A 23,090-nucleotide genomic window follows, 5' to 3' on the forward strand; every position below is an offset into this window, starting at 1 on the left:
GGTATCCGCAGGATGAGGAGGAATAGATGGGAAATGTGAGAAGTCAGATGTGTCTTTGTTGTAATGTCTGCAGCCGGGTCCTGGTTGGAGAAGTTGACATGTCGGTCTGGGCCAGATGGAAAAGACAAGAAAAGTGAACGACTCCATCAGAAGGAGCGTCCCCTGTAAGTCACCATCTGTAACTGTACCTTGATCTCTTACATGTTCTGCAGCACTGGTGTGTATCACTATATGGTCACCTTATGGTGGTATTATTGGTGTTGGTCTTTCTGTAGAGTTTTATTTTCAGTAACAGCACGGATAGCTGCTGAGTTTCCCCTATACCCATGGTCAGGGTACACCACCATAGCTGTAATCCGGGTTACGGGTTAGGGGTCCATTCATATGTCCGCCCTCAAGCTGAACCCCTAGCTACGCCTTTGCGTAAAATATATACAGTATATATTCAGGCTCCTTATTCTCCCAATATATGTGTGTCAGCTAAATACCAGAGATAGTCGCTCCACTTCCTGACTTCTACTTGTACCTTTTCAGAACAATCTCTCCTGTGTCTGTTTCATTAGTCTCTGAACTGATGGATGGAGATGAGCTGCCATGATGTCTCCCATACACAGCACACACAGACATCAGGGTTTCCTTCTCTCCTGCCTCTATGTAGCACAAGTTTATAAGTATCAGCAGCGTGATGGAGATTACACAGCAGAGCTTATCAGTGTAGCTGTAAAACCAGCAACGTGGTGAGCTAAAAAATTCTCTAAAGGAATCATGGAGGTCATTATATATCAGTACTGAGCAGCGTAATTGTGAATCCAACAATCTGGTCAGATAAACACTTGTCTGAATTCAGCAACATGGGATATAATATACAACAATACTAAGCATTGTAACTGTGAATCCAGCTCAGTAGTGAGATAGAACATCATTCTAGATCAGTACTGAGCTGATAGCCACAAAACCAACCCTGGAATGAGGTAAATCACCAGAAAGCAGCAGCATGGAGGATATTATAAAGCAATACTGAGCAGAGTTGCTGTGAATCCAATTCTGGAGTGGCATAAAAAACTAGAATGCAGCTGCATGCGGACAAAATAATGCAGTACTGAGAAATGTAATTGTGAATATAATACTAGTGTCAGATAAAACACTTACTAGAAAGCATCAACATGCAGTACATAATACAGCTGTACTGAGCTGTGTAGCTGTGAATCCAACTAAAGAGTGATATAACATACTAGGAAGTAGCAAAACTGAGGGTATTATACAGCATCAATGTGCTGTATAACTATGAATACAGCTCCAGGGTGAGATAAAACACAAAAAGCAACAGCATGGAAGAAATTATAAAGCAGTGTAAAGAATAGTGGCTGTGAATCCAGCTCTAGAGTGTGATACTGAGAGCTCCGGGAGTTGAACCCTCAGGACCGCGACGACGAACCTCCCTAGGGCGAGCTGGCCAGGTGTACTACCCCCTATACAGGGAGCGTTAGGGGCAGACCCAGGGGAGACTATCGCCGTGGAAGCTGATACCTGGGGACAACCGGAGGAAGACGTAGGCAGGGGACCAGACAGAAGGTGGTGGTGACCACAGGGGAGACTGCTGTAGCCGTGAGGATGGTGGTGGACCGCCAGGGAGGCGGCAGGAACGGGTAGCGGGTGAGATGCTGGAACAGGCAGACGAAGGCAGGAACGGGCTGGACCTGGAAGGGAACACAGGAGGGTAACAAATAGGAAAACTAGTGGGAAACCAGGAAAGGTACGAAGCGCAGAGACAGAAGGTACGCTGGAGAGCGTGGACCCGATATCAGAACGTGAAACACAATTGATAGGCAGAGAGCAAAGGGGAAGGCTGCCTGATATAGGGCACGCTGGAGAACTTCCGGGTCAGAGTGCGGCAGAGTCATGGACTCAGGGGATAGAGCGCCTAGTCTAGGGGGGCGTGCGCCTGCGTACCTGGGAGGTAGCTGAGGCCGGCCGCAGGACAGGAGAAGAGGCACTTGATGGACAGGCGTCAGCAGTGGGGCGGGCCGAGAGGACTGGAAGTGCCTGAGCGACGTAGAGGCACGGGAGGCAGCGGGAACCGCCGGTGCCATGACGACAGGAGCCATAGCAGAGGCGGATAGGCCGGCGGTGGCAGGAGCACAGCCAGGGAGGGCTGTGGCAGCGGCGGTCAGAGCGGCGGCCGCTGAAGCTGCAGGACGAGCAGAAGAAGGAGAGGTGCGCGTGACGGCGGGAGCCGGGGAGGTGAGCGTGACAGCGGGAGCCGGGGAGGTGAGCGTGACATGGAGTAAGATAAAGAAAACTAGAAATCAGCAGAATGGAGGGCTGTTATACAGGAGTACTGTGCTATATAGCTGTGAATACAGCTTCATGCCTAGAAAAGAAAACACTTTCTAAAAATCGGCAGCATCAAGGAATTTATATACCGTAGTACTGCTGAGCAGTGCATTGTGAATCCAGTACTGGAGTGAAATCAATTAGTAGAAACTAGCAACATGTTGGGCAATATACAGCAGCAATGTAATGTATAGCTGTGAACACAGCTCTATGGTGAGATACAACACATACTAAAAAGCAGCAGCATGGATGGCATTACACAGCAGCACTGAGCTGTGTAGCTGTGAATCCTTGATGATGATGATGATGATGAGGCAAATTTGAATTACTAACCTAGTCTCCACCGGACAATGCAACTCTGCTGCAATCCATGATCAGAGCTAAAAAGCACAGACAACAGTGGACACAGAGAAGAAGAGATCAGTGATCACACCTTTTTCATATATGCAAAATATTTTATTACAAATTACATTCAGTTAGTCAGAAATGTACACATTCATTTCATAGATTTATTACTAGTCAAAATAAAGTCTGAGCCTGGAGAGTAATAGAAAATTACTGGCATTAAATTCTCTTTTTAAAAAAAATTCTATATTGAAGCTGTACTCCTGCATGCCCTAACTCCGACCATAAATGTCAAAGCTCCACCCTCTGGATTATGAAGGGCCCAATAATTTATTAACGGTAACATTGTATGTACGGGTAATTTTTATTGGAGTGTCGAATTTTGTTCTTTCAGATCTGGAATATATGGGGATATAACTACTATAATACTACTCTAATACTGCCCCTAGTGGAGAAGACTATAACTACTATAATACTGCCCCTAGTGGACAAGACTATAACTACTATAATACTGCCCCTAGTGGACAATTATATAGATACTATAATACTGCCCCTAGTGGACAATTATATAGCTACTATAATACTGCACCCTGGTGGACAAAAATATAACTAATACTGCCCCCCTGATGGGCAATAATATAACTATGGTAATGCTTCCCCCTAGTGGACAAGGTTATAATTTCCATAATGCTGCCCCCTAGTGGACAATATAACTGCTATAATGCTGCCCCCCCTGGAGGATAAGGATATAACTGCTTCCCAATAGATGGAATATATCAAAATAATGGACATCTCTGGAGTGGGTAGACATACAACTGAAAAGGTGTTTGTCACATATTATTATTGCAAACTTATATAGCATCATTAATTATTTTGGAGAACTATTTTTACACTTGCAGTACTGCTTATTGACCACTAGTGGCAGCAAAGATTAAAAGAAAAAAACCCCACAACATATACAGGAGATATCCAATGGATTCTTCTAATTACTGATTTTACTGGCAATGACTTTGAAAAATATTTCCGAATTTGCCGGCCGTTCATTGTAACTATTATCTTAGCCTATCCTAAATTTTTGCATTTGGATATCGTGAAAGTTTTTGCCTTGTTTCACTTTTATATGTTGCAGTGTGTCTTGATGAGTTAGCTTGATCTAATGGGTAGTTCGTAATTGCTTTATCTGCGTTTTTCCGGGCTCCTCTGTGCTGATTTATGATCACATCAAAGATGAGCTGAACTCTGATGTGGTCGTAAATCAAAAAGGACATCTCTGTAATAATCTTCTCCCAAAAAAACTGCGGCAATTCCTTTCCCTCTGTATTTCCAGAACAAATCCCACTGACTTGTGAGCATATCAAAAGGTAAAAATGCTTTAATGACTTATTTTTTACTCTTAATGACACCTTTTTGGAGTCATCAAAATCAACACAAAGGAGCATTAAGTAAAATCATGCTTGGTACCGAAATTAGAGTTACAGTGTTTACACTTATAGGATTATTGTCCTGTAGTTTGCAGAACTCTCCGCCCAAAATAGTAAATCTTCCTCCGTGCTCATACTCACTTGCGAGAGACTCGCGCGATTCTCTCGCATGAAAACCTGGCACTGCTGCCGGCACTCAGACCGGAGCATGCGGTTGCATAGAAATGCATGTAACCGCACGCTCCGCTCCCAGTGGCGGCAGCAGTCCCAGGTTTCCATGCGAGAGACTCGCACGAGAATCGCGCGAGTCTCTCGCAAGTGAATATGAGCCCTACTGATGATTCTCCTTCAATTGATGGCCCAATTTTCTCAAAACCACCAAGTACCCAGAGGATGTCTGCAATAAACGAGGATGGAAATGACAAATACACTTCTAGTCAATAGCAGGTTGGGGTGTTTGGAGTCAGCAGCTGGAGTTCAGATGGTCAGGGATGGTCACCAGAGGTTGAAAAGGACAAGTGGTCGCCCTTTGAAAGATTGACTTGATACAGCACAATAAAAATGTGAACAGCAAAGACATCATTTATCAATTCCAGCGACCCAAAACCCAACATAACCTGTGCAAAACATGACAATTTTAATCATGAAAATCATAAATCTTGGAATTATATTAGCCATTAATGACCATCGACGTTATACAAATATAAAACTAATAAAAAGAATCAATTCACAACATGAGGTTCGGAAGACAAGTCAACCAATTGGACGGTTGTAAAATTCACAATGGTATACGACTTCAAAAAGTCTTCATGGTTGTCCTGGTTCCGTCCATGAAAGTGATATTGCCATTCACTCTAATTTTACCAATTTCAACCTCGTTCCTGAGTGTAGACCCAGGACCACGCTCCATTGGTTGACGCTTACGAGTGTCCATTCTCAAACCTCGCAGGCGTCTTTCGTAACTTTCCCTCAAAACAAATATAAACTATATTCACGGTGATTTTGTAGGTCCTTTAGCAGTAGATTCTTCGATAGACAAAAAACTATAAGAATAAATCACAAATCACAGACTGTTGTGAATATTTTAAACATTTTACAAAATTTTTCAAAAATAGTAAAAAAAAAAAATTTGTAGATTTTCCATAGGGGCTTTACTATTCTCACTGGGAGTCAAGCAGCTTTGAGGAAGGACGTTTTTCAAGTTTTTCTCCTTGATTTGGGCATCATTGTAGGCCTTGAGAGAACTTTTTTTGGCACCAACAGATCAACACGTCCATCTCAGAAGATTCATAAAAGAGCAGCGACGCCTAAACGTTTGACAACTGAAAATGCAGACGGACCGCAGCCGAAGACGGTAGAGCTTGAGGTGTGTGTGGGAAACGGACTTCACGTTCTGGAGGATTAGGTGTGCAATGTGCAGTCCTTAGTCTCGCGACCTATACGTAGGCATTCTTCCCATATTTGGAGATACTGTTACTGGATTCATATCGAGGAAGGGCAGCTTGAGGGGCAGCCTTAGACGAAGATTGGATATTCCCTTGGCGGTAGTTATAGGTGTATTTCCTGTGGGAACATAGCAAATTAGAACAGTTATAAAATTCTGTACTATACCATGACATGTATATGGCAAGGTTTGGGGTTTTTGATATACTTTTTTATGATTGGGGTTCAGCTGCCATGTGTGATACTCATTTAGGGATCCCACTGTATATTAGCTCTTTGATTTTCATGGCTTGGTGGTATCCTGCATTGCTTAGCTCATGTAACTATCCTGGTACTTACTGATTAGCTTTGGCCACTTGTTTGTATGAACAACACATCAATCCTCCTCCGACAACATCCAGAAGAGCACCTGACCAGCCAAGGTAAAGAGCTGGACCGATCTCATATCTGCAGGAAAAGAGCAAACATTTTAGGGATGAGAGCGAGTTTGATAGAGTACCAATGAATTCACATTCCAAAAAAGGAGAGTGTAAACCAGTGGTCAGTGAATGTTGTCCAACTTATGGGTGAACTTAGTCTATAATGTGACTGTCATGATATCCAAAACAATGGCAGGTTGGCCATTTATCAGGAAAAAACAACTGGGAACATTGAGAAAAGTACACCATGAAGACCTAAACTATTCGTGGAGCTTTGGTGGAGTGGGGTTAGTAACGGTGAAGGTGATGGAGTCTAGTTGGTAATTAATACATACTTGGTTCCGGGGTACAAGGGGTTGAAGAAGTCTTTGGTGATGTTGAAGGCATACCACGAGACTGAAATCCCAGCGCAGATACCTGGAGGGAAAAATAACAGAAGATAGAAATATTGTAATGTATAGGAATACTTAGGGATGGGAAGCTGCTATGTGGGGTGGTCTACACTGATTTTCTGATGTGCTATAGTTATCTGTTAGACTATCACATCAGTTCTTGATCCAGGACCACCTTTCTTTTCCAGTTTATAAGGATGATATGAAGGGTTCTATCACTGCTCTGAAATAGGAACTGGACATCAAGATAAACTGAAGTGCTGGATCCCTCATGTGATGGAAGTCAGTGACCCCCAACAAACCCAATCAACTGTAATGGGGTCCATTAGGTTTCCATCATGGAATCAGACATTTTATCAGACAAAAGAGACTGTGAAAAGAAGGCCCAAGATGAGAACATAGCCTTATAAGATGTCCAGGACACTTTATATAAAGAGCTATAAAAACCTGGAAATCAGTGGTGGTCCAAGACTTCACCAATATAAGACTTTACCAATGTTGTCTCATGTATCTACAACACATCAGTAGATTTTCTTTTTTTGTCATGATTTTCCTCTATCGACAGTCTTCCACCTTTTATTCTGAATCTAAAGTTTATATTTAATACATGTAAGCCCAGCATATCTCACCTGCAAATACTGAGAGCGCTCCAGATGCTGTCGCAAGCTTTCCCTTCAGTGCTATGTTACCGTCTGCAACTTTAGTGCACTGAAGCCCGAGCATCCCCAGCAAGCATGCGAAAAGACCAAACACCAGGGCGGAGATTATCAGAGCCCTGGAAGCCTGCAAATACCCTGTGAAGACAAAGAGATCTTTAGCGATTCCACCAGCAATTCTCCATACAAGATCCCTTATGTGTCTTATTACGGTAATCCATTGTCCTTCAGAAATTTGTAAAGTTGGTGGACTTCAGAAGTACGTTATGTCGATCCCGCAGTTGTGCGGTGATTCTACTGGGAAGAAAATACAAGATCTCAACATCACGTTGTGTAGAACAAAGTAACTCGACGTTGTCTAAACCAGGAGTTGTCAACCTTCCAGAGAAGCAGATTCTATTGAAACTCTAGATTTTATCAATAGTGGAACATGAGATGAACGCAGGAGCATCCCAATCTGCGTTCTGCAGAGTCTGTACTGTACACATGCCACGTTGACACAATATCTCTTGGCCTAAATACTGGCTGTGGCCACATTGATAAACTGAGCAAAATTTGACACCATTTCCTTATGTAAAACCCAATTTGTTTTATGCACCTACAGTGGTTTGCGAAAGCATTCACCCCCTTGGCATTTTTTGTGTTTTGCTACCTCACAACCTGGAATTTCACTGTTTTTGAGGGTTTGCATCAGTTCATGTAAATTATTTGCCTACTACTGTGACCATTTGTTTTTCTTTTTATTGTGAAGCAATCAACAAATAGGACAAAATAGCTGAAAACTTCAGTGTGCATAACTATTCACCCACTAAAGGCAGTACTTTGTAGAGCCTCTTTTTGCTGCAGTTCTAGCTGCAAGTCACCTTGGATAAGTCTCTATGAGCTTTCCACACCTTGCTACTTGAATTTTTGTCCATTCCTCAAGGCAAAACTACTCCAGCTCCTTCAAGTTACATGGTTTCCTCTGGTGTACAGCAATCTTCACATCTAACCATATATTCTCAATTGGATTAAGGACTGGCCTTTGACTACGCCACTCCAAAACATTTACACGTATGGGTGATTGTCTGGTTGGAAGGTGAACCTCCATCCCAGTCTCAAATCACTAACAGACTGAACCAAGTTTTGCTTAAGAATATTCCTGTATCCATCCATCCTTCCATCCATCCATCCATCCATCCATCCATCCATCTTCCACTAGACTTGGACCATTTTCCCTGTCCTTGCTGCCAAAAATCATCCCAACATCATGATGTTGCCACCATCATGTTTCATTGTGGGGATGGTGTTCTTGGGGAGATGAGTTGTTGGTTTGGCACCTGACATAGCGATTACCTTGGTGGCCAAAAAGTTCAAGTTTGGTTTCATCTGCCAAAGCATCTTCCTTCACACATTTGGAGAGCCTCTCACATGTCTTTTGGCAAACTTAAAACGAGCCTTACAATTTTTGTCTGTAAGTAAAAGCTTTTTTTGACCACTCTTCCATAAAGACCACCACTATGGAGAGTACTGCTTATTGTGGTTGTTTGGACAGATACTTCAGTCTCTGCTTGAGAACTCTGCAACTCCTTCAGGGTTACTTTTGGTGTCTGTGCTGCCTATGAATGATGCCCTACCAGCTCGGGCTGAGAGTTTTGGTGGGCGGCCCTCTCTGGGCACGTTTGCTGTGTTACCATGTTCTTTCCATTTGATGATAATGGATTTGATTATGTTTCGGGGGATCATCAGCGACTGGGAGATTTTTTTTTATAACCCAACTCCGACTATTACTTCTCCACAACTTTGTCCCTGACTTATATGGCGATCTCCTTGATCTTCATAGTGTTATTTGGAGATCTCCTTGGTCTTCATGGTGGTATTTGGAGATCCCCTTGGTCTTCATGGTGATGTTTGGAGATCCCCTTGGTCTTCATGGTGGTGCTTGGAGATCTCCTTGATCGTCATGGTGGTGTTTGGAGATCTCCTTGGTCTTCATGGTGGTGTTTGGAGATCTCCTTGATCTTTATGGTGTTGTTTGGAGATCTCCTTGGTCTTCATGGTGGTGTTTGGTTAGTGGAGTATCTTATTAATGGTGTTGTAACCTATGTGGCCTTTTAGAAAAGTTAAAGTGTATCTACTGACAGACGTGACACTTAGTTTGCACACCGGGGGACATCCTGTCACTAAACATATGACTTATGAAGGCAATTGCTTGTACCAAAAATTTTTAAGGGCTTCACTTCACCAACTTGGACTATTTCATGTTGATGCATCACACACACATTACAAAAATATTTAAACACTGTTTGTAATGTAACAAATAGGTAAAAAGCAAAGGAGGTGAATACTTTCACAAGCCACTAAACATGTTCATGGGGTGAAATTATAGGGATTATACCATGAATTAGGCCTTTAAACCAAGACATTAGAGAGGCTGTTTATCGTGAGCTACTGGACAATGTCACAAGACCAATTACTCTTCCAGGATCAAGGGAAATTCCAGGGCAATCACCATAAATAATTCATGCGTTTGGACCCACAATAACAATGTATCACCTATCCACACATCATTATGGTAGGGCCATTTGCTTTCAGCAATTCCTAACAGCCAATGATCAGAAGGTCAGTTCATGGTTATTTTATGGCTCCAATGCTTTCTCAAACACTGGGGAAAGCATTGTAAGATGCTGGATGGTGCTGCATGAATTCCATAACCTCAGATATCGCCACCAGTGATTCAGATTCTGTCCATAAATCAGCCCCATAGTGCCAGCTATGGATTCTCCTAAAGTGCCAGCTACAGATCCCAATCCGCCTTCTACAGATCAGATTTTAGAAGATCACAAGAGGTGGACACCACTCACTGAGCACTTACTTCGTAAAGCACCAGAGAAGTTACCAAAATCACAGATGAGTATCATAGTGTTTCTGGGACTCTAACTTCATTCTAAGTTATTTTCATTCCTTCTGTCCAAAGTATCTGTCTAAACACCTACATTTCCCTTTTCCAATTTCATACATTAACTTCCTCATAATGATAGACCTTCAGCCTAGTAGTGTCATGCTGGCAGTTACTATTGGTTCCATTTCTTGTAAGACCACATTGGCATGCCAAGTCTTCGCTTTTCACTCATCCCAAGGAGAAACATTACCCCTTGGATACCGCTCAGAAGCCTCTCGCCTAGTCAAACCAGATCTCACACTTTGCACAGATGAGAGGCAGCTGTCTGAAATACATTGTCTACAAATTGAGATTTTGGTTTGGCTTTTATCCTAAGTTATATGGCAAGGCTTGTTAAAGGGTTGATTTTGACTTTTAGTGTCGCTGCTTCCAATAGATGGCACTAGAGTTCAAGTCCTCTTCTTCTCTCAAGAGGCAATTCGCATGGTAAGATCTATACATGATGAAAGAGTGTAACTTTGCAAAACTTGACTATTAGCCAAACACCAAGTTCACACTTAGGCAAGTTGTAGGTAATACGTTTTCTTACAAAGCTGCAAGATTGTCATAAACGTGAGCTTTGTCTATGAGGGAACTATTGAAGTAACTTCTGCATTTAGTATGGAGCTCATCAAAAGGATGCTTCCCAGCCGGGGGGCCTATGGGTTGAGTGGAAGGGCGCTACTCACACTGCCAAAGTATGACATATGAAAGGCGGCATTACCCATGGACATGGCTTTCTCTATTGACTCTCAGATGGCCAGATTAACTCAGGTGGACCTGATATTGTGATCGAGGAATCGGTTGAAAAGAAAAATTTATTTAAAAACCTTGGAAAACTCCTGAGTCATGAGCAACGCACATGGTGGGACCATAACACCCTTAGCAAATACCTTGAAAGAGAGATGATCCCACGAGATCTGTGCATGAAAAAAGTTCCCACTTTTATGTTTTCTGAAGATTTTCTCGTTAAGTGGAATTGTATTTTGTCGCAATGCTCCTTAAAATTGATGGGATTAATTATTTTTCATGAAGAAACTCGTCTCACTGATCTCAAATCTGATATTGAGAAAACCAATGACGATTTAGCGAAGTTTAGCAGTTCTACTGATTTTAATGATTTAACTAATATAATTATGGATAATATAAAAGTTTGGGAAGAGAGTATATTTAAAACCAAAAAATCCAAGCTCACACTTGTAGTGACACCATCTACTACAAAAGCAAAAAGGTGTATACTTGGAACAAGACTCCGTCACAATAACCCCTATGTCAAAAAACGCAGGAGATGTAGGAGAGGGGGCAGGAGGAAGAGAAGATCGCTCATGGAGTGGTTTCAACTTCTTGTTGAAAGAGACTTACATGCACAAACAGAACTCTCTCATTATTACAGAAATTTAACCAATTTTCAATATAAACTGAAAAATTAATTTTAATCTTAGCATTGGGTCTCTTAATGAAAATGTACCGTAAGTTGATGGGTTGATGAACACCTTGATCCTGTGACGTCCGTCCGCGAATCTGGGCTGCAATAGGGACAGCACCCCGAGAAACCCCGAGACCCTTAACCCCTATACAGGGATCTGGAATTGTAGCAAGGCCCAGGGGGTGACTGTCTAGAGGAGCAGTGGGCCAGAGCAGGATGGTCAACAAGGGAAAAAGGCAGGGAATCAAAAACGTAGACAGAAATCGGGAGAGCAGCGGAGGTACCGAATCGGCAGACAGTGGCAGAGTAAACAGTCCAGGCCAAGGTCACAAAGAGTGGCAACGGTACAAAAACGGCAGGCAGTAGCAGAGTCAAATATCCAGGCCAAGGTCACTAACCAGGAGAGTAGCAGAGGTACAAAATCGTCAGGCAGTAGAGGGGTCAGAAATCCAGGCTGAGGTCAGAGTCAAACAATAGCAAATCACACAGTAGCACACAGGGGAACCAAGAATATATTCGGCGGCTTGCAGGACCAGTCCCAAGGTATTTGAGGGATCAGGTCATCCCTCACAGGTTCCCGGATGTCATTAGGACCGCCCCCAGGACCAGGCCAGATGGTGATGCACCAACCCCTTCATGACTGACAGAGGAGCGGAGCCTGCGTCCACCAGATGCCTGCGCAGGAGCCCCTTCTCTGTTGCCGCCATCACTCAGGGGCGAACCACGGCGCCTCCCAGTGGCCAACATAGGAACAGCAGGCCCCGAGTCAGACGGCGACGTGACAGTCCGGGGCCTCCTGGTGGCCGAGGTCGGGACAGCAGGCCCCGAGTCTGACGCGGGGCCTCCTGGTGGCCGAGGTCGGGACAGCAGGCCCCGAGTCTGACGGCGATGTGACAGTCCGGCGCCTCCTAGTGGCCGAGGCCGGGACAGCAGGCCCCGAGTCTGACGGCGACGTGACAGACCCCCTCGTTTCTAGGATCCCAGGTTTTGTCCGACAACCACAATCCACCAAGTCTGGGTTGTCAGTCACAGGCTTTCACAGGCAGCAGATGCAATGTCTGCACATATGCGTTAGGTAAGACCAAATATGTCCATTCTCACAGTGGCTTTTCTCACAATATCACATTGTTTATTAATGGTGATACCCATTATGTTGTATATTGCATCTGCTGCCTGTCATGTAGACTTCAGTATATTGGATGAACTGTTCTAAAGTTAAACAACAGGAGAGCGGAACATTTATCTAATATCTGTAATAAAAATGCAGCTTGCTCCACAGCTTCTAAACATTTTGTTAACATTCATAAGGGAGATGTTTCACGTTTTGCTTTTTATGGTTTTGAGAAGGTGCAGAATCCATTTCGAGGAATTATTAGCTACGAGAGAAGTATTTTGGAGTCTCAAATTAGATATAAAGTATCCGAAGAGAATGAATGCAGTAATGACTTGTTTTATATTAGTTTGTTTTGTGTCTTTGCTAGTTCCGACCATTTCTGTAACACCTTCTGCATATTAGTGTAATTCTTTACTCTGCTGTGATTGGTTCTGTTATACTATTCATTACCGGGTCATTCCTTTTGTTGTATCCTGTGACTAAGAACGTTTTTACTGCGCCAGAAACGCGTCAGGTGTTCTTCATATTTGTAATCATGGCTTGACATGCCGGAATAAAGTTTTTGTGATTTTACTTCACAGGTTGGTGTGCCAGATCAAATCCCTTCTCCTTCACTGTTTCGGCTGTGCTCACTAGCAGGACTGGCACCCACCTGTTTCTTTTGATTGGACTCAGCCTCATGTGGTCAGATATCATGTTACGTTGACAGCTCCCTGAACCTCTCTCCTATCCCCTAGGTACTGATATCTGGATGGATTATCCCATAGGTCCTGATGTCTGGATGGATTATCTCCTAGGTCCTGATGTCTGGATGGGTTATCCCCTAGGTACTGTTTTCTGGATGGAGTATCCCCAAGGTACTGGGGTCTGGATGGATTATCCAGAAGGTACTGATGTCTGAATGGATTATCCCCTAGGTACTGTTTTCTGGATGGAGTATCCCCAAGGTACTGGGGTCTGGATGGATTATCCAGAAGGTACTGATGTCTGAATGGATTATCCCCTAGGTACTGTTGTCTAGATGGATTATCCCCTAGGTACTGTTGTCTGGATGGATTATCTCCTAGGTTCTGATGTCTGGATGGATTATCCCCTAGGTTCTGATGTCTGGATGGATTATCCCCTAGGTCTTGATGTCTGGATGGATTATCTCCTAGGTCCTGATGTCTAGATGGATTATCCCCTAGGTACTGATGTCTGGATGGATTATCCCCTAGGTACTGATGTCTGGATGGATTATCCCCTAGCTACTGATGTCTGGATGGATTATCCCCTAGGTCCTGATGTCTGGATGGATTATCCCCTAGCTACTGAAGTCTGGATGGATTATCCCCTAGGTTCTGATGTCTGGATGGATTATCCCCTAGGTTCTGATGTCTGGATGGATTATCCCCTAGGTACTGATGTCTGGATGGATTATCCCCTAGGTACTGATGTCTGGATGGATTATCCCCTAGCTACTGATGTCTGGATGGATTATCCCCTAGGTACTGATGTCTGGATGGATTATCTCCTAGGTCCTGATGTCTGGATGGATTATCCCCTAGGTACTGTTGTCTGGATGGATTATACCCTAGCTACTGATGTCTGGATGGATTATCCCCTAGCTACTGATGTCTGGATGGATTATCCCCTAGCTACTGAAGTCTGGATGGATTATCCCCTAGGTACTGATGTCTGGATGGATTATCCCCTAGGTACTGATGTCTGGATGGATTATCCCCTAGGTACTGATATCTGGATGGATTATCCCCTAGCTACTGATGTCTGGATGGATTATCCCCTAGGTACTGATGTCTGGATGGATTATCCCCTAGGTCCTGATGTCTGGATGGATTATCTCCTAGGTCCTGATGTCTGGATGGATTATCCCCTAGGTACTGTTGTCTGGATGGATTATACCCTAGCTACTGATGTCTGGATGGATTATCCCCTAGCTACTGATGTCTGGATGGATTATCCCCTAGCTACTGATGTCTGGATGGATTATCTCCTAGGTTCTGATGTCTGGATGGATTATTCCTTACTGATGTCTAGATGGATTATCTCCTAAATTCTGATGTCTGGATAGATTATTCCTTAGATACTGATGTCTGGATGGATTATCTCCTAGGTTCTGATGTCTGGATGGATTATCCGTTAATTACTGATGTCTGGATGGATTATCCCCTAGATACTGATGTCTGGAAGGATTATCCCCTAGGTACTGATGTCTGGATGGATTATCCCTCAGGTATTGATGTCTGGATGAATTATCTAATAGGTTCTGATGTCTGGATGGATTATTCCTTAGGTACTGATGTCTTGATGGATTATCTCCTAGGTTCTGATGTCTGGATAGATTATCCCTTAGGTACTGTTGTCTGGATGGATTATCTCCTAGGTGCTGATGTCTGGATGGATTATCTCCTAGGTACTGATGTCTGGATAGATTATACCTTAGGTACTGATGTGTGGATGGATTATCTCCTAGGTCCTGATGTCTGGATGGATTATCTCCTAGGTACTGATGTCTGGATGGATTATCTCCTAGGTACTGATATCTGGATGGATTATCCCATAGATACTGATGTAGAGATAGGTCCTATCACTCTACCTCTACAGTCTATTAAAGCATGTAAGCACTACAGCAGCAGGATATTCGTATTATTAGTTCATGTCATGGGCATAAATAGTCATCGATCTACTTGACAGATTACAGAGGATGACATGGATAAGTTCAGTACAATCTTTATGAAATGACAGCAGTCTGGTTGCATAATGGCATTTTCCATGTTTACACTTTCCTTTTTATCTTTGCCTCTTTATCATAGAGAGAACTTCTGTCACCCTGACTCTTTGTCTCTTGACCTAATTACTGGCTGTAACAATTGGTTCCGGTTATTGTAAAACCTATTACATGTAATGACGTTGAAAGAGTCTAGGTTTAACATTTAATATACATCATTTCCACAGTAATGCAGTTTGTAGTTTTTGCCTGATTATCAATATTTTACAATGGTGCAAGAGTGTCCTAAACTTCCAATGGAAGTCATGGAAAGCGTGGTTCCCTGCCATGGAGGTTATGGATTTGGTGGCTCTCAGCGAAGAAACCAATAGAAAAAAACTGACCTCAGCTCTGGTCAATCTTGAACCTTGCCATCCTGAGAGGTGTGGAGTCACGATGTCTGATAAAACTTAAGTAGTATTCACAACTGATCCAGCCAAAGCAAGTTGTGCCACAGTTCACAGACAGGTAATAGGCAGGATGAAAGTGTCCTCGTTGTCTGGACTCCACCGACTGGCTGTAAACATGACATGACCTTAGCCAAGTGTGTGCAATAAGGAGGAACTTCTGCTAGTACAGCAAGCATTGTTTACAAAGACCTGGCCAAAACAAGTCATGGCTCAGCCAATAATTAAAACATATGTAATGAGGCAGAAGGAAAATGTTCTTGTCCATAATGGATCCAATGCAGGAAGTTTGTCTGGAAACATGACCTTCTGGTGGAGATGTTGGCTGCCAGCCTAAAGACTGGAGAGGATTGACTTCAGGTCAGGTCAACACCCATAGTGGGATGGTTTGAGCCATGGCCCAACTGGAAGACCACACCACCCTTTTATAAAGGATGGGAAAATGGGATTTAATAGGAATAAATGGTGGAATGAGCATCAGAAAAGGTCCATTGTGATATTTGTAATGTTGCCACCAGGAATCTTGCAACAAACAGCTGAAGTCAGTAAGAAAAAGGATGCCAGCAATGTGGCCAGTGCCGAAACCACAAACACATTTTGCCAAAAACCTGGTCAAACTCAAGGGTGGCACTCAATGTTCCAAGTAAATCCATAATATAGTAATGTAACTGGATGCTATAACTACCTACAAACAGGCATGTAATAGGGAAGTGTGATATAATTGCATAAAAGACAATTCCACGTAGAGAGGTGTGCCTGGGTAGTAGTGGTCACATTAGTCTCCACAGCCGTGAAGTATAATGGTATTATGCCGGTGCAACGCCTGGTACATGCTATCATACAGCCGTGTTGGCACAGGTACTGCTCACACTGGACGTAATGTGCTTTATAAAAGGATTAAGCTGCAATTATTATGATTAATGGTCTCATTGAAAACTTCTCCACTTACAGCCCTGGAAACTTCAGATGTAATGAGCTGGAAACGTATCTCCCTCCCCCCTTTATATAGCATTGCTGCCAATGCTCTGTATTACCATTTACCTCCCGGAAACGACTCATGTCGCTGGTTCACGTGTCACAGTGAAATTGTATATTATAGCGTTATATTTAGTTGACACGGCTGGTCAAGTCTTTCTTATCTGGTCCCTCGCCCCTGGTCTATACCATCCGCCCCTAGATATAACATCCAGCTCCTTGGCACCAGTATATAAGATCCACCTCCTCGGCCCAGGTGTATACCATCCACCCCTGGTATATAACACTCGGCCCCTCGACACCGGTATATAACATCCACCTCCTTGCCCCTGGTGTATACCAGCCACCCCTGGTATATAACATTCTGACCCTCGGCACTGGTATATAACATCCAGCTCCTCACCCCTGGTGTATACTATCTGCCCCTAGTATATAAAATCTGGCCCCTCAGCATCAGTATATAACATCTGCCTCCCCGCTTCCAACATATAACATCCATCCCCTCAGCACCTCGCTCTGTTGTATACAATCCGGACCCCCATCGCCAGTGCATAAAATGCAGCTCCTCACCCTTGGTGTATAACAACTGGCCCCTCCCTCCTGGTGTATAACATCTGGCCCCTCCCTCCTAGCCTAAAACATCTGACCCTCACGCCTGGCTTATAACATCAGGCCCCTGCCTCCTAGAGTATAACATCTGGCCCTTGCTCCAGTGTATAACATACGGTCCCTGACTCCTGGTGTATAACATCTGGCCCTCGCCCCAGTGTATTACATCCGGCCCCTGACTCCTGGTGTATAACATCCGGCCCCTGACTCCTGGTGTATAACATCTGGCCCTTGCCCCACTGTATAGCATACGGTCCCTGACTCCTGGTGTATTTCATCCGGCCCTCGCCCTTGCGTATAACATCCTGCCCCTCACTCCTGGTGTATAACATCTGGCTCTCGCCCCAGTGTATAACATCCGGCCCCTGACTCCTAGTGTATAACATCCGGACCTCTTCCCAGTGTATAACATCCGGCCCCTGCCTCCTAGAGTATAACATCTGGCCCCTCACTCCTGGTGTACAACATCTGGCCCTCGCCCCAGTGTACTCTACCATTCAAAAGTTTGGGGTCACTTAGAAATTTCCTTATTTTTGAAAGAAAAACACAGTTTTTTCCAATGAAGCTAACATTAAATGATTCAGAAATACATTCTATACATTGTAAATGTGGTAAATGACTATTCCAGCTGCAAACATCTCGTTTGTAATGCAATATGTTTATAGGTGTATAGAGGCCCATTTCCAACAACCATCACTCCAGTGTTCTTATGGTACTTTGTGTTTGCTAACTGTGTAAGAAGGCTAATGGATGGTTAGAATACCCTTGAAAACCCTTGTGCAAGTATGTTGGCACAGCTGAAAACAGTTTGGCTGATAAGAGAAGCTATAAACCTGACCTTCCTTTGAGCTAGTTGAGAATCTAGAGCATTAAATTTGTTGGTTCCATTAAACTCTCAAAATAGCCAGAAAAAAAAAGAACTTTCATGTGAAACTTGACAGTTTATTCTTGTTCTTAGAAATGAAGGCTATTCCATGTGAGAAATTGCCAAGAAACTAAAGATTTCCTAGAATGGCGTGTACTACTCCCTTCAGAGGAGAGCACAAACAGGCTCTAACCAGAGTAGAAAGAGAAGTGGGAGGCCCCGTTGCACAACTGAGCAACAAGACAAGTACATTAGATTCTGTAATTTGAGAAATTGATGCCTCACAGGTTCTCAACTGGCAGCTTCATTAAATAGTACACGCAAAATGCCAGTGTCAACGTCTACAGTGAAGAGGCAACTCCAGGATACTGGTCTTCAGGGCAGAGTGGCAAAGAAAACCCATATCTGAGACTGGCTAATAAAAGGAAAAGATTAATATGGGCAAAAAAACACAGAAATTGGACAGAGGAAGATTGGAAAAAAGTGTTATGGACAGACGAATCCAAGTTTGAGGTGTTTGGATCACACAGAAGAACATTTGTGAGATGCAGAACAACTGAAAAGATGCTGGAAGAGTGCCTGATGCCATCTGTCAAGCATGGTGGAGGTAATGTGATGGTCTGGGGTTGCTTCAGTGCTGGTAAAGTGGGAGATTTGTACAAGGCAAAAGGGATTTTGAATAAGGAAGGCTATCACTCCATTTTGCAGCGCCATGCCATACCCTGTGGACAGCTCTTGATTGGAGCCAATTTCATCCTACAACAGGACAATGACCCAAAGCACACCCCCAAATTATGCAAGAACTATTTAGGGAAGAAGCAGGCAGCTGGTATTCTCTCTGTAATGGAGAGGCCAGCGCAGTCACCAGATCTCAACCACATTGAGCTGTTGTGGGAGCAGCTTGACCGTATGGTATGCAAAAAGCCAAACCAACTTGTGGGAGGGGCTTCTGGAAGCATGGGGTGAAATTTCTGCAGATTACCTCAGTAAATTCACTGCTAGAATGCCAAAGGTCTGCAATGCTGGAATTGCTGCAAAGGAGCATTCTGTGCCAAAAGCAAAGATTGAAGGAGAAAATTATTATTTCAAATAAAAATCTTTTTTTCGAACCTTGTCAATGTCTGGACGAGATTTTACATTCATTTGATTAATAAAAGTATGAGTTTTCATGGCAAACACAAAATTGTCTGGGTGACCCCAAACTTTTGAACGATGGTGTATAACATACGATACCTGACTCCTGGTATATAACATCCGGCCCTCTCCCCAGTGTATAACATCCGGACCCCTGACTCCTGGTGCATAACATCCGGCCCTCGCCCCAGTGTATAACATCCGGCCCTCGACCCAGTGTATAACATCCGGACCCCTGACTCCTGGTGTATAACATCCAGCCCTCGCCCCAGTGTATAACATCTGGACCCCCGACTCCTGGTGTATAACATCTGCACGCCTGACTCCTGGTGTATAACATCCGGCCCTCATCCCAGTGTATAACATCTGACTCTCGCCCCAGTGTATAACATCCGGACCCCTGACTCCTGGTGCATAACATCCGGCCCTCGCCCCAGTGTATAACATCCGGACCCCCGACTCCTGGTGTATAACATCTGGACCCCTGACTCCTGGTGTATAACATCCGGCCCTCGTCCCAGTGTATAACATCTGACTCTCGCCCCAGTGTATAATATCCGGACCCCTGACTCCTGGTGTATAACATCTGGACCCCTGACACCTGGTGTATAACATCCGGGGCCCTCGACCCAGTGTATAACATCCGGCCACTGACTTCTGGTGTATAACATCTGGACCCCTGACTCCTGGTGTATAACATTCGGCCCTCGTCCCAGTGTATAACATCCGAACCCCTGACTCCTGGTGTATAACATCCAGCCCTTGCCCCAGTGAATAACATCCGCACCCCTGACTCCTGGTGTATAACATCTGGACCCCTGACTCCTGGTGTACAACATCTGGCCCTCGTCCCAGTGTATAACATCCGGACCCCTGGTGTATAATATCTGGACCCCTGACTCCTGCTGTATAACATCCGGCCCTCGACCCAGTGTATAACATCTGGCCCTTGACCCAGTGTATGACATCCGGCCTCTGACTTCTGGTGTATAACATCCGTCTCTCCCCCCAGTGTATAACATAACAAAGTGCAATGCCGAGCATTGGATGGAGTGGTGTAAAACCGCCACCACTCGACTCTGGAGAAGACGTGTTCTTTGCAGTTATGGATGAGTCTGGGTTTGGTGATTCCAGGAGGACGTTAGCCCCAGACTGTACTGTGCCCGCTGTACAGATGGTGGAGGAGGATAATGCTATGGACTTGTTATCAAGGGGTGGCCTCGGCTCCTTAATTTCAGGCAAGGGGAACCTTAATACTGCAGCACAAGACACTGTGGACAATTCCATCTCTGTGGGAACAGTTTAGGGAAGATCCTTTTCTGACTCCTTGTGTATAACATCCGGCCCTCGACCCAGTGTATAACATCCGGCCACTGACTTCTGGTCTATAACATCTGGACCCCTGACTCCTGGTGTATAACATTCGGCCCTCGTCCCAGTGTATAACATCCGAACCCCTGACTCCTGGTGTATAATATCTGGACCCCTTACTCCTGCTGTATAACATCCGGCCCTCGACCCAGTGAATAACATCGGCCCTCGACCCAGTGTATAACATCCGGCCCTCGACCCAGTGTATAACATCTGGCCCTCGACCTAGTGTATGACATCCGCACCCCTGACTCCTGGTGTATAACATCTGGCCCTCTCCCCAGTGTATAACATCCGGCCCTCGCTCCAGTGTATAACATCCGGACCACTGACTCCTGGTGTATAACATACGGCCCTCGCCCCAGTTTATAACATCCGGCCCTCGCCCCAGTGTATAACATCCGGCCCTCGCCCCAGTGTAAAACATACGGCCCTCGACCCAGTGTATAACATCCGGACCCCTGACTCCTGGTGTATAACATCCAGCCCTCGCCCAAGTTTATAACATCCGGACCCCTGACTCCTGGTGTCTAACATCTGGACCCCTGACTCCTGGTGTATAACATCCGGCCCTCGTCCCAGTGTACATCTGACTCTTGCCCCAGTGTATAACATCCGGACCCATGACTCCTGGTGTATAGCATCCAGCCCTCACCCCAGTTTATAACATCCGGACCCCTGACTCCTGGTGTATAACATCTGGACCCCTGACTTCTGGTGTATAACATCCGGCCCTCGTCCCAGTGTATAACATCCGACTCTCGCCCCAGTGTATAACATCCGGACCCCTGACTCCTGGTGTATAACATCTGAACCCCTGACTCCTGGTGTATAACATCCGGCCCTCGACCCAGTGTATAACATCCGGCCCTCGACCCAGTGTATAACATCTGGCCCTCGACCCAGTGTATAACATCCGGCCACTGACTTCTGGTGTATAACATCTGGACCCCTGACTCCTGGTGTATAACATCCAGCCCTCCCCCCAGTGAATAACATCCGCACCCCTGACTCCTGGTGTATAACATCTGGTACTGTGCCTGCTGTACAGATGGTGGAAGAGGATAATGCTATGGACTTGTTATAAAGGGGTGGCCTCTGCTCCTTAATTTCAGGCAAGGGGAACCTTAATACTGCAGCACAAGACACTGTGGACAATTCCATCTCTGTGGGAACAGTTTGGGGAAGACCCTTTTCTGTTTCCCATGACTGTGCCCAGTGCTCGAGGTCCATAGAGACATGGAGAGGGGAGCTTGGTAGAAGAACATGGCCGGCCGCACAGAGCCTGGACCTCGGCCCCATGCAACACCTATAATGGAGATTGTCAATTCAGCCTCTCCCGAACAACAGGGTCTGACTTCACACATGCTTTTTGTGGAAATCCTTCCCAGAAGAATGGGAGCCATTATAACTGCAGAGGAGCGACTCCATATTAGTGTCTATGGAGGTAGGATGGGAGGTCATAAAGGCTCCTGTTGGGGGAATGTGGAGAGGTCACATACTTTTTTCCAAAGGTATCCACATATATGCTCTATATAAGGCACATGGACATATAGAAAACCTTTCTGCTGCATATCTCGCACTGATCAGATCTTATTCTGCTTACAGCTTTGGTTGTGTGTGAAGCATAACCCATGCTGTAATCAAAAGTTACCCAACGTTATGTCACACCGTCTCAGGTCAGAGGTTTCCCTAATAGCCGACACCTGGCCGATATCACCTTTTATATTTCTTTTTATGACAGTGGAATATTTGAATCTAAGTAATTTTTATTAACTATAAAGCCATAAATTTTCTCTACAAGACACTAGTGGGTCAATATAGATGATAAGACTGGAGCCATTTATCAAACACACGGTGCAATAATGAAGCAAAGATAAGAACCGCATGCAATACAAAGGCATCAATGTAAAACTGCACAGACTCCAAAGGGGTCAGCCAGGACCCTTCTTTTTCAAAGAGCTCTCTGTTGTGAGTTCATTTTCCCCTTCACCATTGAGGTCTGATGAACTCCCTCTTCTGGTGAAGGAAGGTAGTGAGGCTGCTTACCAAGCACCTGGGTATGATGATGATGACTGGGTGACGGGAATTGCTGACTGGATATAAGGCAGCTGACGCCCTTCTGCCTTGCTGGTGATCTCCCTGAGGGATTCTAGGAGACCTGTCTGATTCCTGCTCCTCAAAAGCTAAGTTTTCTGCACTGCCTTTTGCATTTGTGTTTTGTTTTGTTTTGCCTTGTTTTTCTGAATTTCTGCCATTCCCTGCTGGGGTGAGTTGAATTCCTTTTTGCTCTGTCTTCAGAAAATACCTGAGTGCTGATATAGTCTTTTTGAAGCCTAGCGTCTTCAGGGCTTTTTTCCCTATCAGCCTGTTGGCCCTTGTTTTGATAGGGTTTTTGGCGGATTGCAGACAGCAGCTTTCCTATCCTGTCCTATTTAGTTAGCTTGGGCCCCATCATTTGCTCAGCCTATCTTTCTATCTGTGTGAGTGTT

At 44.6% G+C, this 23,090-nt stretch overlaps 1 protein-coding gene across 1 annotated transcript in view; it reads right to left on the minus strand.

Annotated features, from left to right (window-relative positions):
- Positions 1-2,768: 2,768 nt before the first annotated feature.
- CLDN15 (claudin 15) overlaps positions 2,769-23,090 on the minus strand; it is a 75,831-nt gene continuing 55,509 nt past the window's right edge. Inside the window, exons 2-5 of the mRNA XM_073547125.1 lie at positions 6,984-7,148; positions 6,298-6,379; positions 5,883-5,990; positions 2,769-5,663 (exon numbers count right to left, since the gene is read on the minus strand). Coding sequence (XP_073403226.1) covers positions 5,537-5,663; positions 5,883-5,990; positions 6,298-6,379; positions 6,984-7,148 — 482 coding nt within the window. The 3' untranslated portion in view covers positions 2,769-5,536. The remainder of the gene's footprint in view (positions 5,664-5,882; positions 5,991-6,297; positions 6,380-6,983; positions 7,149-23,090) is intronic.

The sequence above is a fragment of the Dendrobates tinctorius genome, unplaced genomic scaffold, assembly GCF_039654945.1.
Source record: "Dendrobates tinctorius isolate UK_male_01 unplaced genomic scaffold, ASM3965494v1 ptg000151l, whole genome shotgun sequence".
Lineage (NCBI taxonomy): Eukaryota > Metazoa > Chordata > Amphibia > Anura > Dendrobatidae > Dendrobates > Dendrobates tinctorius.